Below are 18122 nucleotides of genomic sequence, written 5' to 3'. Positions count from 1 at the left end.
TACCCAGAAAATGGAGCTCAATTTGATAACCTTTGAATGAACCACGATTATTGTTAAGAAAGTAGGACTGTATACAAAAACCAGCATCAAGTGGATCAAAATGGGGAGGGATGGGAATCCGTCTATTATGGCTAGATGTCTGAACTGAAACACGCAGACCAAGAGCCCTCTTTTGATTCTCTCATTCATGTATTAGCTAAAGAATTCTTTACTGATATATGTGTGATTTTCTTCACTGTATAGAGTATTAAGATTGTAGCTTACTCTTATGAAGCTTAATAAGATTGATAATATTTTGACTTAACCCATTCCTCCCTCTCAGGGCTGCTATTGTCCCTATTCAGAACATTTTTGTTTCCTATATATTTTAAATATTTTCATAATTTTTGAGTGTATATATATGTATGAATATATAAATGGACATGTATGTATAGATATATTTGCATCTGTTCATATATATATATATACATATATATATATTTGTTTCTCCAATGCTACCCTCTTAACTCACTCACTCCAAATAGAAAGAAAGCCCTTCCTCCTAAGAAATAAGTGAACTCAAGCAAAATAGATCAATACTACAATTGACATGATTATCTCATTCTATACCCCTAGTCTATCATCTGTATTCCAAGAAAGTATATGACAGGTGATGATGATAATGATAACATGTATCTAAATTGGCAAGCTCTTTATGTATGCTAATTCAATGAATCCTAGGAAGGATGTGCTTTCCCATTCAACAAATGAGAAAACAGACTGAGGGGACTTAAGTGACTTGCCCAGGGTCACATAGCTAGTAAGCATCTGAGGCACAGAATTTTAATTTATTTCTTCCAGACTCTAATTTCCAAGTTTCATCCTCTGCCACCTAGACTTGTAAATTTAAAGAATAAGCAGAATTTTGATAAATGGACAAAAGATTTTGAGCTGGAATAAATGTTATTAGCCTAAGAGTAATGCAACTTGATTCTATTCAGTGGTGTTTATTACCACCTGTGTGTTAGGGACAGTATTATAGATTTTGTATGCTAAACTAAAAATGTCTTCCAAAAATCTCTATCCTATTCATATTCAGAAGTAAATCACATACACACACACACACACACACACACACACACACACACACGAACTGCAAGAAGGAAAAAGAACCAATCATTAGAGAGATAGAGAGATCGGGAAATATCTATATCTAGAATGAAGCTTGAGATTCCATAAGAAAGAATTAATGAGCAATTTGAGGCCATGAATCTACTTAGTAAAATGGGGAGATAGAAGGCACAGACTCTGAACTGAGAATTGAGGGCTCTACCACATTGGTTCTCATTGAAGCTGTTTGGAATCAAAGGACCTTGCTTCAAATCCTGGATCAAACATTTACTAGCTATGTGACTTGGGGCGAGGTCCTTCCTCTCATCTCTAAAATGATGAGGTTGGACTCACCAAAGTTCTTAAACTAGAGTCTAGGAATTTTTGTATATTATTTTGATAACTATATTTCAATATGATGGGTTTATTTTCTGATCTTATGTATTTTATTTGAGCAGTTAGATGGTGCAGTGGTTAGAGTACCCAGTTTGGAGTCAGGAAGACCTCAATTCCGATTTGACCTCAGACACTTAAACTAGCTGTGTACTAGTAAGCTAGTATGACCCTGGAAAGTCACTTAACCCTGTTTTTCTTCAGTTTCTTTATCTATAAAATGAGCTGGAGAAGGAAAGGGCGACTCTCTTCAGTATCTTTGCCAAGAAAACCCCTAATGAGATCAAAAGAGTCGGAGTTGAAACAATTCCACTTTGCAATAGCGGTGTATTTTCTTTTATGCATCTAAAAACATTACTCTGTGAAATTGTCCATAGGCTTCACCAGATAGCCAGAGGGGTTCAGGATACCAAAAAATGGTAAAGAACCCCTTCTTCCATGAGCTCTAAGGCCTCTTTCAGTTGCAGATCTCTAATCCCCTGACAATTCAAAAGTAATAATAAAACTTTTCTTCTAGACTGAAATTAATCCCTTGAAACAAGCTCTTTCAGGGTCCATATCTTCCTCCATTAAAATGACCAGTAGCTTCTCCTGAATGGCTGTCCTGGACTGACCCAGGAGATTAAAATAAGTGGATTAGGTGCCATGACGACAGTAATGAGTTATTGATTTAGCAGAATGCTCTGCTCCTACTTCCTCATCTCTTTCTCTCACTGGTCTCCTTCAAGAACCGTCTTAGCATCCTTCTCTTGTCTCCTTTCAGCGGAACGGAAGCCCCCCCTTTTCAACATGAATGCAATGAGTGCCTTATATCACATAGCCCAGAATGACTCCCCGGTGTTACAGTCGAATGAATGGTAAGACCACTAGTACTTTGTCCTCTTTGTTTTCTTCATTGGATTTCTCTGAGACTGTATATGCTTGTCTCCCTTTCCATGCCTTGTAAATAAACATTTGATGTGCTAATTCTACTGGATGCCAATCTGTGAGAAGTCAGACGGTTGGCTGCTTTGTGGATGGAAGTAACCTGAACAGATTCCTCCCAAAACCTAAAAACCATGCTCTTACCTATTATAGCTCTGGCTGCAATTGTCCTGAATTCCCAATTAATGCATGGTCAATTCTCCAGCAGAAGTAGCCCTAAAAACCTCCTTCCACAGTCTCATGTTTCTCCACTCTTCCAGGGAGGCTTCCTCTCTTGTCCCTTCCATTGTAATTAATGCTCACTTCAGGCCTCTAGAGATGTGGTCATCTCCCTTATTTTTTCTGCATGGATATGCTTGTCCATTGATCATGTCTTTCTATGCACAGATTTAAAAGAAGTGAGAGCATAAATAAATCAATCACCTGTATAGATATCTCACCTTACTAAAACATATAGAATCCTTATTGTTTGTTGTGCTATTGTGTCTTATAGTGAATCCAGGATAGGGAATAGAACCTGTGATTTCATTTTTCTAAGAAACTCCCTCTATCAATGCAAATAGACACCCCCCCTCTTCAACTTAAGAGTCCAACAGAGTTGCCTGTTTCACTCAGAGATGAAATGACTTGCCCAAGGTCATATAGATAGTATAGATAGCTATCAGGGGTGCCCTTGAACCCCTGTATTTTTTCATGATAAAATGATGGCAATGCAAACCACTTTGCCAACCTGAAAGAGTATGTAAATACATAACTATTGTTATTGTCATTATTCATGTCTCTGAGGGGTTGTTCAAAATCCATTGTACATTTCGGTAGATTTACTTAAAAGGAGCGAAACAGATTATAAAAGGGCCATGTGTCCTCTACATCACCCTCTCTGCTAAAAATGGATGTGGTTCTGCTCATTTCTCCTACTGTTTGGTGCTGTGGACATAGCATGTCCTGGTATAGTTCTTTTTGCATTCTTGGGAAAGATACTTCCAATGATGAGATCACAAGTGTCACAGGGGCCCCACCAGCAGCATCCAAAAACACCAAACAGTTTAACCCACGAACTGGTTCTGAATTTGTTCCTGACCTCCCTAAAACAACCCCTTTTGACTTTTCCTTCTTCCACCCCTTAATATAGCAAAAAAGGAGGAAAAAAACATTTTTTGGTTTAGTTTTCCTTGTCAGATTTGGCTTAATATAAGTTCAAACACTTGCAATATTCTTTGAAGACCACCTCACACTTTCATTTGGATGCAAAGAAGAGTGTAGTATAGTAAACAGAGTATGGGATTTGAAGACAGAGGAATTGGTTTAGAATTCTGGCCTTGTCACTGACTCCCTGGGTCACTTCCCTTTCTGAGCCTTTGTTCCCTCATCTGTGAAATGAGGAGTTTCAACTAGTCCTCTGGCCTTACAATCTTTAACCTAATCCAATATATTTTATAGTATATTGGGTCAACCAGTTGATAAGTAAGTCCTCTAACCTCACAATCTTTATGTCATCTAATATACTTTATAGTTACTGGTTTTCTTTTTTAATTAATTGATTGATCGATTTTCCTGTATTTGTACCCACAGGACAGACTCCTTTAGGGGATTTGTTGATTACTGCTTACAGAAAATACCTCAGGAAAGACCAACGTCAGTGGACTTATTGCGGGTAATTTTCACATTTGTCTCTGAGAAGAGGATGAAGTCATTCCATAGTATAACTTAATCATAAATCATTCTCCTGGCCATTCCTTCTGACAGAATAGCTATCCTAATTTAGGCAGGAAATGTTGCCACCCTTAAGTTGTATAGACTCTGTTTTGGTAGTACATTGACTTTTGCCTAAGGTGGTAGCGTCTGGGAATTGTGGATTGTAGATAAAAACATTTTTTTAAGAAAAATTCTCGTTAATTTGTTTCCCATACCACTAATTGCTCTAATTTTGAGTTACTTTATTCCAGACAAAAGACTGTTTTAGGAGTTCCAAATATTAACCAAGTACCTAAAAGTATTATTGAAAGATTTAGCATCATGGTAGTAATAATGCCTTCAAAATATTACTTGAAGTCATGATTTCTTCACCATCATTCTCTCCAATGATGGAGATTGCAACCCCTTTTATAGAATGTCCAAAAAAAATCATTTCCTCATGGCCATCATAGTAATGTGCCTCTGAGAACTTGGTCTGATTGATTTATAGACAACACCATCATCAGGCCTTTATCCAAGGTGCTACTCAAACTTGGTAAGCCTTCCTGGAATCTTTTCTCCAACAATATGACTTGTCATCTCCAAACCAAATTGGCTATATTTTATACAGTTCATGAGTACTGAACCAATACTGGCGGCCAATCCTGCTGATGTACCTTACTCAGTCAACAAACATTTTTTAAAAATTACTATGTTTCAAGCACCTCAGCTAAGTGCTGGGGACCCCAAGAATGGTAAACATATGATCCCTACCCTCAAGGAATTCCCATTCTAATAGAAAAGAGGCCACATATAAATAACCAGGTACATAGAAGATACATAGAGAGTAGAGGCTAAGGAATCCCAGAATGAAGACCAGGCAGCTGAGGGATCCAGGAAAGCCAGGAGCAGGAGTTAAGATTTGAGTTGCATCTTAAAGAAAGCCAGGGAAATGGAGAGTAAGGAAGTTTTTGAGGTAGGGTTTTCACTCATATTTTCCAGATGACAGGTCAAATGCTCTCTCTATCCATTGTGCCACCTATATTAGATTTACAAAACAATTCCAATAAGGAAAAAAGGGGGGTATCTTGGCACACTTTGGTCAATGCCCAGAAAACTAACCAATCAACTTAGATTTTAAAAGGTTATGTGTAAAGATGGAGGCAAGAACAGTTAAACCAGAAGTGTGAGGTAGTCTTCAAAGAATATTGCAAGTGTTTGAACTCATAATAAGACAAGTCTGGCAAGAAAAGCTTAACCAAAAAAATGTTGTTTTTTTCCTCCTTTTTTGCTATATTAAGGAGTGGAAGAAGGAAAAGTCAAAGAAAGCTAAAAACACTGCTTGGGGTGAATGGGATTATAAATAGCAACAGAAAATTGAACTCTTTTAATTCTCACTTTGTTTCTATTTTCTCTGCCCAGAGAAACTGAAAATGACTAGATAGAAATGGTCGGCAGAAAGGGATCCTCCAAATTAGTATGAAGATGTAAGAGAACTTTCTCTGGGACCCTCACGAATTCCAATTACTAGCTCCAATGAATTACATCTTCAGTTAATATAAGAACTGGCAGCTGGGACTGTTGAACCACAGACAGTTATAGTTCTAAGGTCATGGAGAACAGGAAAGGGGCCACAGGCTAGAGGAGAGCAAACATTCTTATCTTCAAAAAAGGGAAGCAAATAGAATCCGACAAACTATAGCAAGTGACTTTGACCTTGATTCTAACACATACAATTAAAGAGATGGTTAGTGAATGGATTGATAAGGAAGCAACAGTACAAAGAATTATTATGATTTTGTCAAGAAGCAAGATCACTTCAAGTTGACTTTGTTTTCTTGTTTGAGAAAGTTAGCAAACCCAGGAGGGTGCTGTAAATACAATTTACCTACATGTTAACTAAACATTTGATAATAGTCTCATGCTGTTCTTGGAAAAGATTCAGAAATGTAGGCTACGTGATAGTATAATTGTGGATTCCAAAATGGATGAATGACCAGACCTAAAAATTAGTCATTAATAGTTCCATGTCACCATGGAATAGTTCCATGTCACCGTGATGTCTATGGGAGTAACCCAGAGAATTGTGCTTATCATGGGCTGTTCAATGTACTAATCGTGTGTGATATAAAGGCAGATATGGCATGATTGACACATCACCAAATTAGAAAGTCTATCTAGCTCATTTGATGACAGATAGGAGCTCTCAAGGGCTAAGAGCTAAATGAGTCACCAGTGTGATATGGCAGTCAGAGAAAGCTAAGGTTCTCTTTTGGCTACATTAAGATAGGCAGATGTTCCAGAAATTGGGAAGAGGTGGTTATTCCCTCCTCCATCCTGGCCAGCTCATATCTGTCCTGTTAATGTTATATGTATATTAAAATGGCTGTTGGTAAGATAAAAAGTGTCTAGTGCAGAACAATCAACATGATGAGCTTTTCTCCTTGCCATACAGTTGAAGGAACTAAGAATATTTGGCCTTGAGAAAAGAAGATTTGTGGGTACATAGCAATTGTTCTCAATTATTTAAAAGGCCATTTTGTGCAAAAGAGATTAGAGGGGAGACCCTAAAGCAATTGGGTGACAGTTACAAAAAGGCATTACCAGACCTGATATTAAGAAATCTTGCTAACAATTAGAACCTTCCCATAGTGGAATGGGCTGCCTTGACAGTTGGTCTTCTTGGAGGTCTTCAAGCAAAAGGTGAATGAGACCCCCTCTTGGGTGTGTTGAATAAGGAATTCCTTTTCAGATCTTAGTTGTACTCAGTGACCACTGAGGTCTCTTCCTACTTCAAATTCTGTGATATTGGGTAAACAAAGATCAATGGCAGAGGAGGGAGAATGTTACAAACTAGAGGCATTAGGAATGCCTTCTTGGAGGATGTAGCTTCAAGTTGGTCTTCAAAGGATGGGTAGAAAAGGAAAGTAATAAAAACCAATTTGGAAAGCTGAACACAATGATTAATGCTAAGATCAATTAAAACGATGATATGGCAGTCAGAGAAAGCTAAGGCCCACCTCAAGGTGCAAAAATAAGCTACACATCTTTGGCAGTGTGGGAATTTGTTTGCTTGACCATGCATATTTGTTTCACAGGCTTAGTTTGGTTTTTTTTCCTCACTGGAAAGGTAGGAATATAAGTCTAGAGTAGCCAAAAAAGAAAGAAAGAAAGAAAGAAAGAAAGAAAGAAAGAAAGAAAGAAAGAAAGAAAGAAAGAAAGAAAGAAAGGAAGGAAGAAAGGAAGGAAGGAAGGAAGGAAGGAAGGAAGGAAGGAAGGAAGGAAGGAAGGAAGGAGAGAGAGAGAGAGAGAGAGAGAAAGAAAGAAAGAAAGAAAGAAAGAAAGAAAGAAAGAAAGAAAGAAAGAAAGAAAGAAAGAAAGAAAGAAAGAAAAGAAACATTATTGAGGCATCTTTTTTAAAATTTCAGAGAAGAGATCAGATGGAAGACCAGAAAGAACTGTAGATTAGCAGGACAACTTGGAAAGTTCTAAGTTGAACTCACTGTATATTTAAAAGGAAAAACTACCCTTACATAATAAAGAGCTTCAGTTTCCACATTTTCTGTCCTATTGGGTATATGACAATACTCATTTCATTTGGTGTTTCTTAAGTGCAGAATAAAAATAAAATTTTAACAAGAGAAGATAAGAGAATTATTATACAATGAGGCAAGGGTCAATCCATTTAGAGCGAATGTCTAGATCACATTAATCTCTTATAGGAAATTGCAATTTAATGAAGTATAATTATTAGGCAGCTCTTCCTTTTTCTTTTTCTTTTTTCAGCTAACCTCTTCTTAAGGCTTTTGATCATACATTTGTGTTCAATGCCTAGAATGTCCTTTCTTTTCCCATTTTGTCATGTCAGAGTGTGCACAGTATAATGACTTTTGGAGGATAGTTCCAAACGCTTTTCAGGATGGTATGACTAATTCACAGTCCTGTCAACAGTGCATTAGTCTTGCATTCTCTTTCTAGGAAAGATTAAAATTTTAACTTGGATGAGATCTTATAGTTCCATTAAAGTCCTTCTCATAGACATTATCCTAGAATGGAGATAAACCAAGTTTCTCAAAAACTATCACAGCAGCACACAACTTAACAGTAAGTCCTATCTAGCTGTATTTGCTTTGGGTCCCAGCCGGACCAGAAAACTTTTTGGCCAGAAAACTTTTTTCCTTTTTCTTTTCTAATTACATATAAAGATAATTTTCAACATTCTGTTGGTTCTACTAACTTCACTCAGCATTAATTCATGTAAATCTTTCCAGGGTTTTCTAAAATCCACCTGCTCATTATTTTTTATAGAACAATAGTATTTCATCACATTCATATATCATAATTTGTTCAACCATTCCCCAATAACTCTCTCTTGGAACCATCAAATAAACATAGCATGCCATAATTCCTTTTTGCCTTCTGCATGTTGATATGTAGGCTTCTAGCTGAGGTGTTTAGTTTCAATTCAATTAATCCCCTCAATTTCCAATTATATGCCACCACCACCAAAAAAGCCACTTGGAATATTTTTTGTACATTTTCCCTTTTAATGATCTCTTTGAGGGGCGGCTAGGTGGCGCAGTGGATAAAGCACCAGCCCTGGAGTCAGGAGGACCTGGGTTCAAATCTCGTCTCAGACACTTAATAATGACCTAGTTGTGTGGCCTTGGGCAAGCCACTTAACCCCATTTGCCTTGCAAAAAAAAACAATGATCTCTTTGAGATATAGACCTAGTAGTAATATTGTTGAATCACAGTTTCTCTCTAGAATAGTTGGATCCATTCACTACCCCACCAACAGTGCAGTGGTTGGACTATCATCTTGAGAACTAGCCCAATCAGAGCATATCACTCAAAGATTGACTGACATATGAGATTTAGGAGTGTTGAAAGGAAGAGAAATGTAGTTCATGAAATTAACTATCTACAGTAAGGATTTTGATCCACTTAGGTGGAAGACTTGTCTGAGCTGATGGAAACACAGATCTTTTAGACGTATTGAGGATGAATGGTCTCCTCTCATCTCTTAGTACCTGAAACATAGTAGTCTTGATAAATGCTTGGTGATTGTAGCAATCGATTAAAAGATGATTATTTATGAGTTATCTATTTTCCATTGTGATGAAGAAACCAACATTCTGTGTCTTCTTGTTGGTATGGATACTAATTGAAGAAAAAATAATCCTGCTGTGTAACTTTTGACTTAAAGCTATTTTCCCATTTAGAATAAAGTATTTTTAACTATGTTTATAACCATTTTCTACTGTTAAACATCAGAAACAAGAAAAACTGGATCTGCCATTTTGAAGTAAAATAGCCATTTACTCTCAAAATAGTTTTTAATTATGACATATTGTTGGCTTTCTGATTCAAATTGACCGTTTTCATATAGAAATGACCCCTAGTGGGGCAGCTAGGTGGCATAGTGGATAAAGCACCGCCCTGGAGTCAGGTGTACCTAGGTTCAAATCCGACCTCAGACATTTAATAATTACCTAGCTGCGTGGCCTTGGGCAAGCCACTTAACCCCATTTGCCTTGCAAAAATGTTAAAAAAAAAAAGAAAGAGAGAGAGAGAGAGAGAGAGAGCCCTACAAACAAACACATCACTGAGTTTTCCCAAAGCTTTACTCTTTTTTTTTGTTTTGTTTTAGATTTTTTTTGCAAGGCAAACAGGGTTAAGTGGCTTGCCCAAGGCCGCACAACTAGGTAATTATTAAGTGTCTGAGGCTGGGTTTGAACCCAGGTCCTCCTGACTCCAGGGCAGGTGCTCTATTCACTGTTTCACCCAGCCACCCCAAAGCTTTACTCTTTAGCCCTTCATTTGACTTCTTGATCATACTACAGCTGGTTAAAATGTTTTACCCCTGTTTTCCTTCATGATTTTGCTAATGTTATTAATAAACACTTATTAAGTGTTTCCTCTTTACTAAGGACTGGGGCAAAAGACAGTCCCTGCCCTCAAGGAACTTATAGTCTAAAAGGGGTCAACATGTAGACAATTATGTACAGACAACGATGGAGAGGATAAAATGGAAAATCAGTAGATTTGGGGGAAAGACCCAAAAGTCCTTCTATTCTTTTGATGAAGATATAGCAGGATCAGTGAATCCAATGATGTCCTGGGACAAGACGATAGAACTAATGGATTATTTTTATTGATACCTATTAAGGTTTCATAGTTAATAGTCATCCCAGCTTTCTTCACCCTAAAACTATCTTTTATTGACACATTTTGTCTCTGGGTAACTTCCTGAGCCTCACCTATTTTTCCTCTGAAGCCACTGGCCTTGGAAAACAAGAATTATTATCAGGGGTTCTTACACAGCTCTCTCTTGGAACCATCAAATAAATGTAGCATGCCATAATTACTTTTTCCCTTCTGCATGTTGTTGGTATGTAGGCCTCTAGGTGAGATGTTTAGTTTCAGTTCAATTAAAATGATTTCTTTTGAGTACCTATTTTGCTCAAAGTAGCGTGCTAGTCGTCACAGAAGATACAAAGATGAAGACACGACACCCCACTCTCAGGGAGTCTGTAATCTGGCGGGCAATAACTCAAAAGCATCAATAACAATATACAAAACTTTATCTTGAGCACTGAGCCTGGAGTCAGGAAGATCTGAGTTCCAATTCAGCCTCAGACATTATTGTGTGACCTTGAACATGTCATCTAACCTCTGTTTAATTTCAGTTTCTTCATCCATAAAACCGAGAGCAAAATAGCACCCACCCATAGAATTGTTGTGGGCAATTGTTTGGGGGAATATTTATAAAGGGCTCAGAGCAGTCGGTGCTTTTCAAATGCGTACTCTCATTACTATTATTATTAGGCAAACAAATTGATGAAGGAAGTCCTGAGGAAGGAAGAGCTAACTTCCTATTGGTGAGACAGGAAGGCATTTGTTAGGCACCTGCTTCATGGAGAAGTGAACATTCTAGTCAGGTCTTGCAGTATGGGTCTCAGAAAGTTTGGAACAGGAAAAACTGACATATTTAGAACGGTCCTATAGGAAACCTCACTTGGCAGCCTTTGATGGGACTACCTATATATAGAATTCTTGGTTGGCTTTTCCTAATAACAAACCTACTTCCAAGGAGGTCTTCCACGTCTGTGGTCGGAATTCAGTTCAGGTGGACATTTATCAAGTGTCCCCAAAGACTGGGAGGAGGGACACTATTTGAGTTCAACAGTCAATGCCTCCTCTGACAAGTCAAACCAGACAGTGAAGGGAAGAGCCAAATCTAATGAATCTATTTGTTGTTATTCAGCCTTGTCCTACTCTTTGTGACCGGATTTGGAGTTTTCTTTGCAGAGATAGTATGGTGGCTTGCCATTTCCTTCTCCAGCTCATTTGACAGATAAAGAAACTGAGGCAAGCATGATTAAGTGGCTTGCCCAGGATCCCATAGCTAGCATATGAGGCTAGATTTAGAACACAGGGAGATGAGTCCTCCTGATACCAGACCCAGTAATCTATCCACTGTGTCACCTGGCTGCTCCCATGAATCTCAAGGACATTACAATGAAATTGGAAGAAAGTTGAGTTCTGGAGCAATGTTGAGACCAGGGCTGAAATCAGAAAGTTAGGAAGAGAGAAAAAGAGAGATTTGCTTGGAAAGGTGATGAGTTCTTGAGGGTTGAAGGGGGGTGGGGGAGGGGATATTGAGCTAATGGTGCCAATGCCATTTCTATGAATACTTAACTGTCAGATACTGAATCAAAAGGGGAAAAGCATTCTGTGTCAACCTTGGTTTCCTCACCTATAAAATGGAGATAATAGCCCCTAAGTCACTGGGCTGCTGTGAGGGGGAACAAATGAAATAACAAAATAGAGTTCTTTGTGAACATTAACATTTTGTGAACACTAACATCCTATATAAAGGTTAGGCATTAGTATTATTATTGGGAAGGAAGATACAGAGAGATTTCAAAGCATAAAGGAATTAAACTTGGGAAGACCTGTCAATTGGTTTTTATTTTCTCATTGAGGTCTTCTAGACTGTGATCTGAAGGAAAGAGGATGACCCTAGGGCCTTGCTAAAAATAAAAATGATTTGTCACAAAAGTTGTGAGAAAAGTTTCTTTTCCTTAAGGCCTAATCTTGATCTGTGATTTCAGAGAAGGAGGGAGGGAGGAAAAAGGGTTTACCACCTTAGAGAGTGCTTATCTTTTTGGAAACTAATGTGGTCCCTCAGTGTGATTAAAATAACCTTAGTGATGATGATATTGATGTTTGTCCTTCTTTCTCAAAGAAGACCCTGACATCAGGGAGTGATGCAGTGCTAAATCACCAGCCTCATTTTCTTCTCTGGAGCCATCTTAATCCAGTGGCCAGATATGGATTAGGATGACTAGAGATGGTCCTGGCCTTGATGCAATCAGGGTTAAGTGATTTGCCCAAGGTCACACTGCTAGTGTCGAGTGTTTGAGCTCAGATTCAAACTCTGGTCCTCTTTACTCCAAGACCAGTGCGCTATCCATTACACCACCTGACTGCCCCTAGGGGACATCAGTACCTGTAAGGAGTAACCTTGGTAATTTCAACCTAAATCCTAGAACAGGAGACCTACATGGTTTTGAAAATCTTCATTACCATTTAGTTTTTGCATGTTAGATGCGGGCTTAACATCTATTTGCAAAAACCCATTCAACTGCCCAAAGGAATTCTATTTATTTTCTGTGCACACATGATAGAGATTATCAAATGTTCCATGACCACCCATCTCTGCTTTCTTTTATCCTTCATTCAGCATGACTTTGTACGCCGAGATCGGCCACTGCGGGTCCTAATTGACCTCATACAGAGGACAAAAGATGCCGTTCGTGAGCTGGATAACTTACAGTATCGGAAAATGAAGAAAATCCTTTTCCAAGAGACCCGGAATGGACCCTTGAATGAGTCACAGGAAGATGAAGAAGTAGGTTCAGTCTTGGGTGGGGTGGGGAGGAGGGGGAGGAGTTTGGGTTCATCTTGACTTGGACCAGAAGAGACTCTGATTTATAATTATCCCTAATTTGTCTTTGAATATCAGTTAGGGCCCTGCCAAATGGAGAAGGAATTCAACCTAGTCTTCCTCTTTAAAATAAAAGAATGCAAGACTATTATATTAGCTGTCATCTATAGGATCCTGGCTTTTGAACTGCAAGGGACCTCAAATAACATTTTGTCCAACATTGTCATCCTCATCATAGCTAATATTTGTATAGTTCTCTAAGGTTTGTATAATGATTTTCAATGGTGGCCCTTGAGATAACTACTCCTACTATCCCCATTTTCTTGTGAGGAAAGTAAAACTAGTAGGGCTTAAGTGACTTATCCAAGGGTCATAGCCAGAGTGTCCATGGCAAGATTCAAACTCAGATCTTCCCAATGCCAAGTCCATTATGCCAATGCCTCATTTTGAAGATGAGGAAACTGAAGTGGGGGAAAGGGAAGTGACTTTCCCTGGGTCACACAGGTAGTAAACATTCAAAGTATCGTGTAAACTGAGATGCCATCCTTTCCACTCTCCCCTGCTGCCTTCTTTTGGCACAAAAATACAATTCAGAAAATTATACGAGGTCAGAAAATCAATGAAAAGTGTTTGTTATATTCATCTATATATAATTCACTTCACACATCATCCATGGCACATATTGAAGGTCAGTCTGGCTCCCTCCTCAGCTCAACCACACTTCCAACTGGTCTTCCATTTGTTCTGGTTGTAGCTCAGTTCAAATGGCCACGTAGTAAATGTCTGCTTTGAACAGCGGGATTTCAGCCAGACAGAAGGAGAGATGACCATCCTTGGAATCCAGAAGACCTGGATTCAAGTTCTGTCTGTGACCCATGTTGACTCTATGACCCAAGGCAAGTCAAAAGTATCTCCAGGATCCCAAGCAATTTCCTACAATGGTGAAGTCACAGGTCCCAAACTAATCAATCAGTATGCATTGGTAAAACAGACATCTATGTGAAGCATTAGGCATTTTTTAAAAATTGCCAAAAATATCCCTGCCCTATGAGAGCTGGAATTCTAATGAGGGAAACAATATCTACATAAATTTAGCAGATATGTAGATGACAAAGAGAACTAGAAATAGCGAGCAGATAGGTTGTCATTGTTGTTCAGTTTCAGTCATGTCCGACTCTTCATGATCCCATTTGGGAGCTTCTTGGCAGAGATGCTGCAGTGATTGACCATTTCCTTCTCCAGTTCATTTTACAGAGGAGGAAACTCGCCCAGGGTCACATAGCTAGAAAGTATCTGAGGTTAGATTTGAACTCAAGAAGATGTGTTCCTGACTCAGCTCTAGTACTCTATGCACTATGGTGCCACCTAGCTGCCGATACAAACATATATATCCATATATTGATTTATATTGATATAAGATATAAACAAAGTAGATGAAAAGGAAATTTTTAAAGAATTATACTAAATTGGGCAGCTAGGTGGCCTAGTGGATAGAGCACTGGCCCTGGAGTCAGGAGGATCTGAGTTCAAATCCAGCCTCAGACACTTAATAATTGTCTAGCTGTGTGACCTTGGGCAAGTTACTTAACCCCATTGCCTTAAATAAATAAAAAAAATATTTTTAAAGAATTCTACTAACTTTATAAGATTGGGGCAAGAAGAAGAATATAAGGCATAGTCCCTACTCTGAGTTTCTAGTGTAATACAGGGAAATCAACATGAACACAAAGACTAGACCAAACCCATGAGAGAAATACAAGCAGAGTGGATGATGTGAGAATGAAACAAGGGGGCAGAGGGCACCTATCATCATGGTATATAGGATTATTCTGAAGAGAGGTAAATTATTGGATGATAAAGTGGAGGTTAGTAATGTGGGGACCACATCAGATTTCATTGATAGGTAGATTTAGAGATAAAAATACATATTAATAATTACATTTTAATTTAAATGGTTTCTCTTCTAATCCCATGATACCTTTTTAAAATCAATTATTTATTTTCCCAATTACATGAAAATATAGTCATTTTTATAAGGTTTTCAATTTCACATTTTTCTCCCTCTCTCCCTACCCTCCCCTTCCTTGTGATAGCTTTTTGCCTTTAATAGGCTTTGCCAGATGGCCAAGGTAAGAACCTCCCCATCTAAGTGAAATTTAGAAAAAAGTTCATCTAATGGAAAATCATAATGGATAGAACGTTGGGCCTACAGTCAAGAAGTTCTGTGCTCAAATACAGTCTCAGATGCTTCCTAGCTGTGTGACCCTGGGCATGTCACTTAGCCTCTGTTGGCCTCATAGTCTTCATCTATCAAGTGGGGGGGGGTCATAATAGGGTTGTTGTGAGGACCCAAAACACAAGGGCTGGCATACATGAGACACTTAATAAATGCTTATTTCTTCCCCTTTCTATTTCCCTGTTGTAGACTGTCCATATTTGTCCCTTCCAAAGATTTCCATTGCTATGAGATCACATTCACAGCTGATGAATGCAGTGAAATCACCCCAAACAGCCTTCTGTAACTGGCTTGATTTAAATTTCTGTCTCTGGGAGAGCAGGTTAGGGTGCCCACCTGTTCTTTCATTGATACAGAGGACACGCAGGTGAGGAAACTCTGTGAGTGCAGGTCCCAGGGCACACAGAGGCAAGACCCAGGTCCTCCTGAATTTAGACTCTACTCACCACCTTCTGTGCCACACTGCCTCTCAATAAGTGACTTTGATGGCATCAAATGAGATAACATACATAAAGCCCTGTACAAACTTCCCAATGCCATATAGACATCAGTTATTATTATTATTATTATTATTTCCATAAGGGTGGTAACTTTTTTGTGTCCTGTACCCCTTTGGCTAACAGGACACGTAGGGTCCCCATCTCAGAACAATGTTCTTCAATGCAAAAAATACCCAGGATTACAAAGTAAATCAGTTTCATTAAAATAGTTATATATTCATATGTGTGTATGGATATATGTAGGTATATATTTTTAAACAAGTCCATAGACCCCAATTTAGAACCTTAAAATTGGACCATTTAAAGTTTCACATAATATTATTCACCAAAACCCATTCCATAGTAAAGGACAAGTTGTATATCAGTCTCATTTTGTTTCTTTTTACTCTGAGCGGAGGAATGCTAGCATCCCTTAGAGGTGAATGAGGTGGGAAAGGAGGCAGCATGGGCTGCCAGCCAGCTCCGGATACTTACTGCTTTGTCACTCTAGGTCAGTTGTTACACTTCTCTAGACCTCAGCTTCCCCATCTGTAGTTGAACTAGTTGGCTTAGGAAGTTCACTTGTGACTCAAAAGCTATGATTCTCTTCCCTCTAGAATTATAGTACAAAGCAGGATAGAATGGCTTGATGTGTAATAAGCAATTTAATCGCTTGTCCAGGCCAAAAGGATGAAAGTTCTTGCTTAGAGAGGATCCTTCCTTTCTTGAATGTTCAGTTTCCTCTCCCCTCTAAAGAAAAACATACATACACACACACACACACACACACACACATACACACACAAATGCAGTCATATAAACACACACACATTTCTTCCTTTAATTTTCTACTCCCTCAAGGTATTTGAAATTTGGGATCCATCTTTGACTCCTCCCATATCCAACCAGTTACCACGCCCAGTTCAATCCACTTGTATCTGTCCTTCCCTTTATGTGTCTTCTTCTGTCACCTTAATCCACTGAACTTTAATTTACCTGAACTCTTATGCTGAATGGCCACCTACCTGGCTTCCCTGCCTCTAAACTTTCCCCATTTGAACCCACTCTATGCACCAGTTGTATGATGCTTTTAGGTTTACAAAGTATTTTATTTAATTTGGTCCTTGTAACAGCCCTGTGAGGCAGTTGCTATCATTATTATCCTCCTTTTAAAGATGAGGAACCTGAGGCCCAGAGAGGTTAAGAGAATTGCCCTGGGTCATGCAATTTGTACTCAGGTCTTCCTGACTACAAACCCATCACTCACTCCACTAGCTGTCTCTACAAGCGTGACCTTTTTGTTTGTTTGTCTGTTTTGCAAGGCAATGGGGTTAAATGACTAGCCCCAGGTCACACAGCTAGGTAATTATTAGGTGTCAGAGGCTGGATTTGAGCTTGGGTCTCCCTGAATCCAGGGCTGGTGCTCTATCTACTGCACCACCCAGACGTCCCAAGCCTGATCTTTTTAATGAATGTCTCATCATGTGACACCTCTATTTAAAGAACCACTGTTTCCCCAATGCCTCCCAGAAAAGCCCAGAGTCTTCATTCTGGCATTCAAGGTCCTCCATGGACTGGCCACAGCTAATTTTGTTGGCCTTATTTCCTGATACTTTTGGTTACTCCCCTCTCTTCCACTCATTCTCAAGCCATCGATCCTAAATTCACTCTCCTGGGTCACCTGGATTATTCCCTCTCCTTGGCCTTGCTTGGAAACCAATCCTTGAAGTATAACTCAGCAGTCAGACCCTTGGTGATCCTATCCTTCACCCTCCCAACTGAAAGTCTTCCCTCCTCCATCTCTTATCTCTCAGAATATAAATGCATAGTCCACTTGTTTGCTTACATGCCACCTTGCTCCTACACATTCTAAGTAGGGAGTGACTCTCTTTTTTATTTTTAGTGGCTCCCACAGCATCTTACACAAAGCAGGCAATCAATCAGTCAGCATTAATGAAGAGCTTCGAATCTGCTTACCCAGGGGACACAGGTACAAAGAGGGAAAATATTCCTGCCTGCAGGGAGCCAACTTCCATCAGAGGAGGAAGCAAATGCAAGGAGAAGTAAATACAAAAGAAACTCAATATAATTTAAAGAGAAAGGGAGACCCCCACAGCTGAGGAGGTGGGAAAGGCTCCTTCTGATAGGAGACAGTGTTTGAGCTTGACTTTGATGGAAATGATGGAGCCTAAGCAGCAAAGAGCTGGAGGGAGCACAGACCAGACATGGGGGACAGTGTGGGCAAAGACATGGAAAAGATGTGACAGTGGGTCTAAGATACATCAGGAAGGCCAATTTAACCAGTGCAAAATGTGAGTGGATGGATGGATGGATGGATGGATGGATGGATGGATGGATGGATGGATGGATG

The 18122-nt window shown here is 39.1% G+C and overlaps 1 protein-coding gene across 6 annotated transcripts in view; it reads left to right on the top strand.

The window, feature by feature from the left end:
- Nucleotides 1-18122, top strand: part of TAOK3 (TAO kinase 3) — a 238801-nt gene that overhangs the window by 146428 nt on the left and 74251 nt on the right. For all 6 annotated transcript variants that reach the window (XM_074205939.1, XM_074205941.1, XM_074205938.1 and 3 more), the window contains exons 10-12: nucleotides 2246-2339; nucleotides 3979-4060; nucleotides 12833-13000. In XM_074205939.1, coding sequence (XP_074062040.1) covers nucleotides 2246-2339; nucleotides 3979-4060; nucleotides 12833-13000 — 344 coding nt within the window. The remainder of the gene's footprint in view (nucleotides 1-2245; nucleotides 2340-3978; nucleotides 4061-12832; nucleotides 13001-18122) is intronic.

This window comes from Macrotis lagotis, chromosome X, assembly GCF_037893015.1.
Source record: "Macrotis lagotis isolate mMagLag1 chromosome X, bilby.v1.9.chrom.fasta, whole genome shotgun sequence".
Taxonomy (NCBI): domain Eukaryota; kingdom Metazoa; phylum Chordata; class Mammalia; order Peramelemorphia; family Peramelidae; genus Macrotis; species Macrotis lagotis.
The sequence above is the reverse complement of the archived record's forward strand: the minus strand, read 5'-3'. Positions and strand labels throughout refer to the sequence as shown.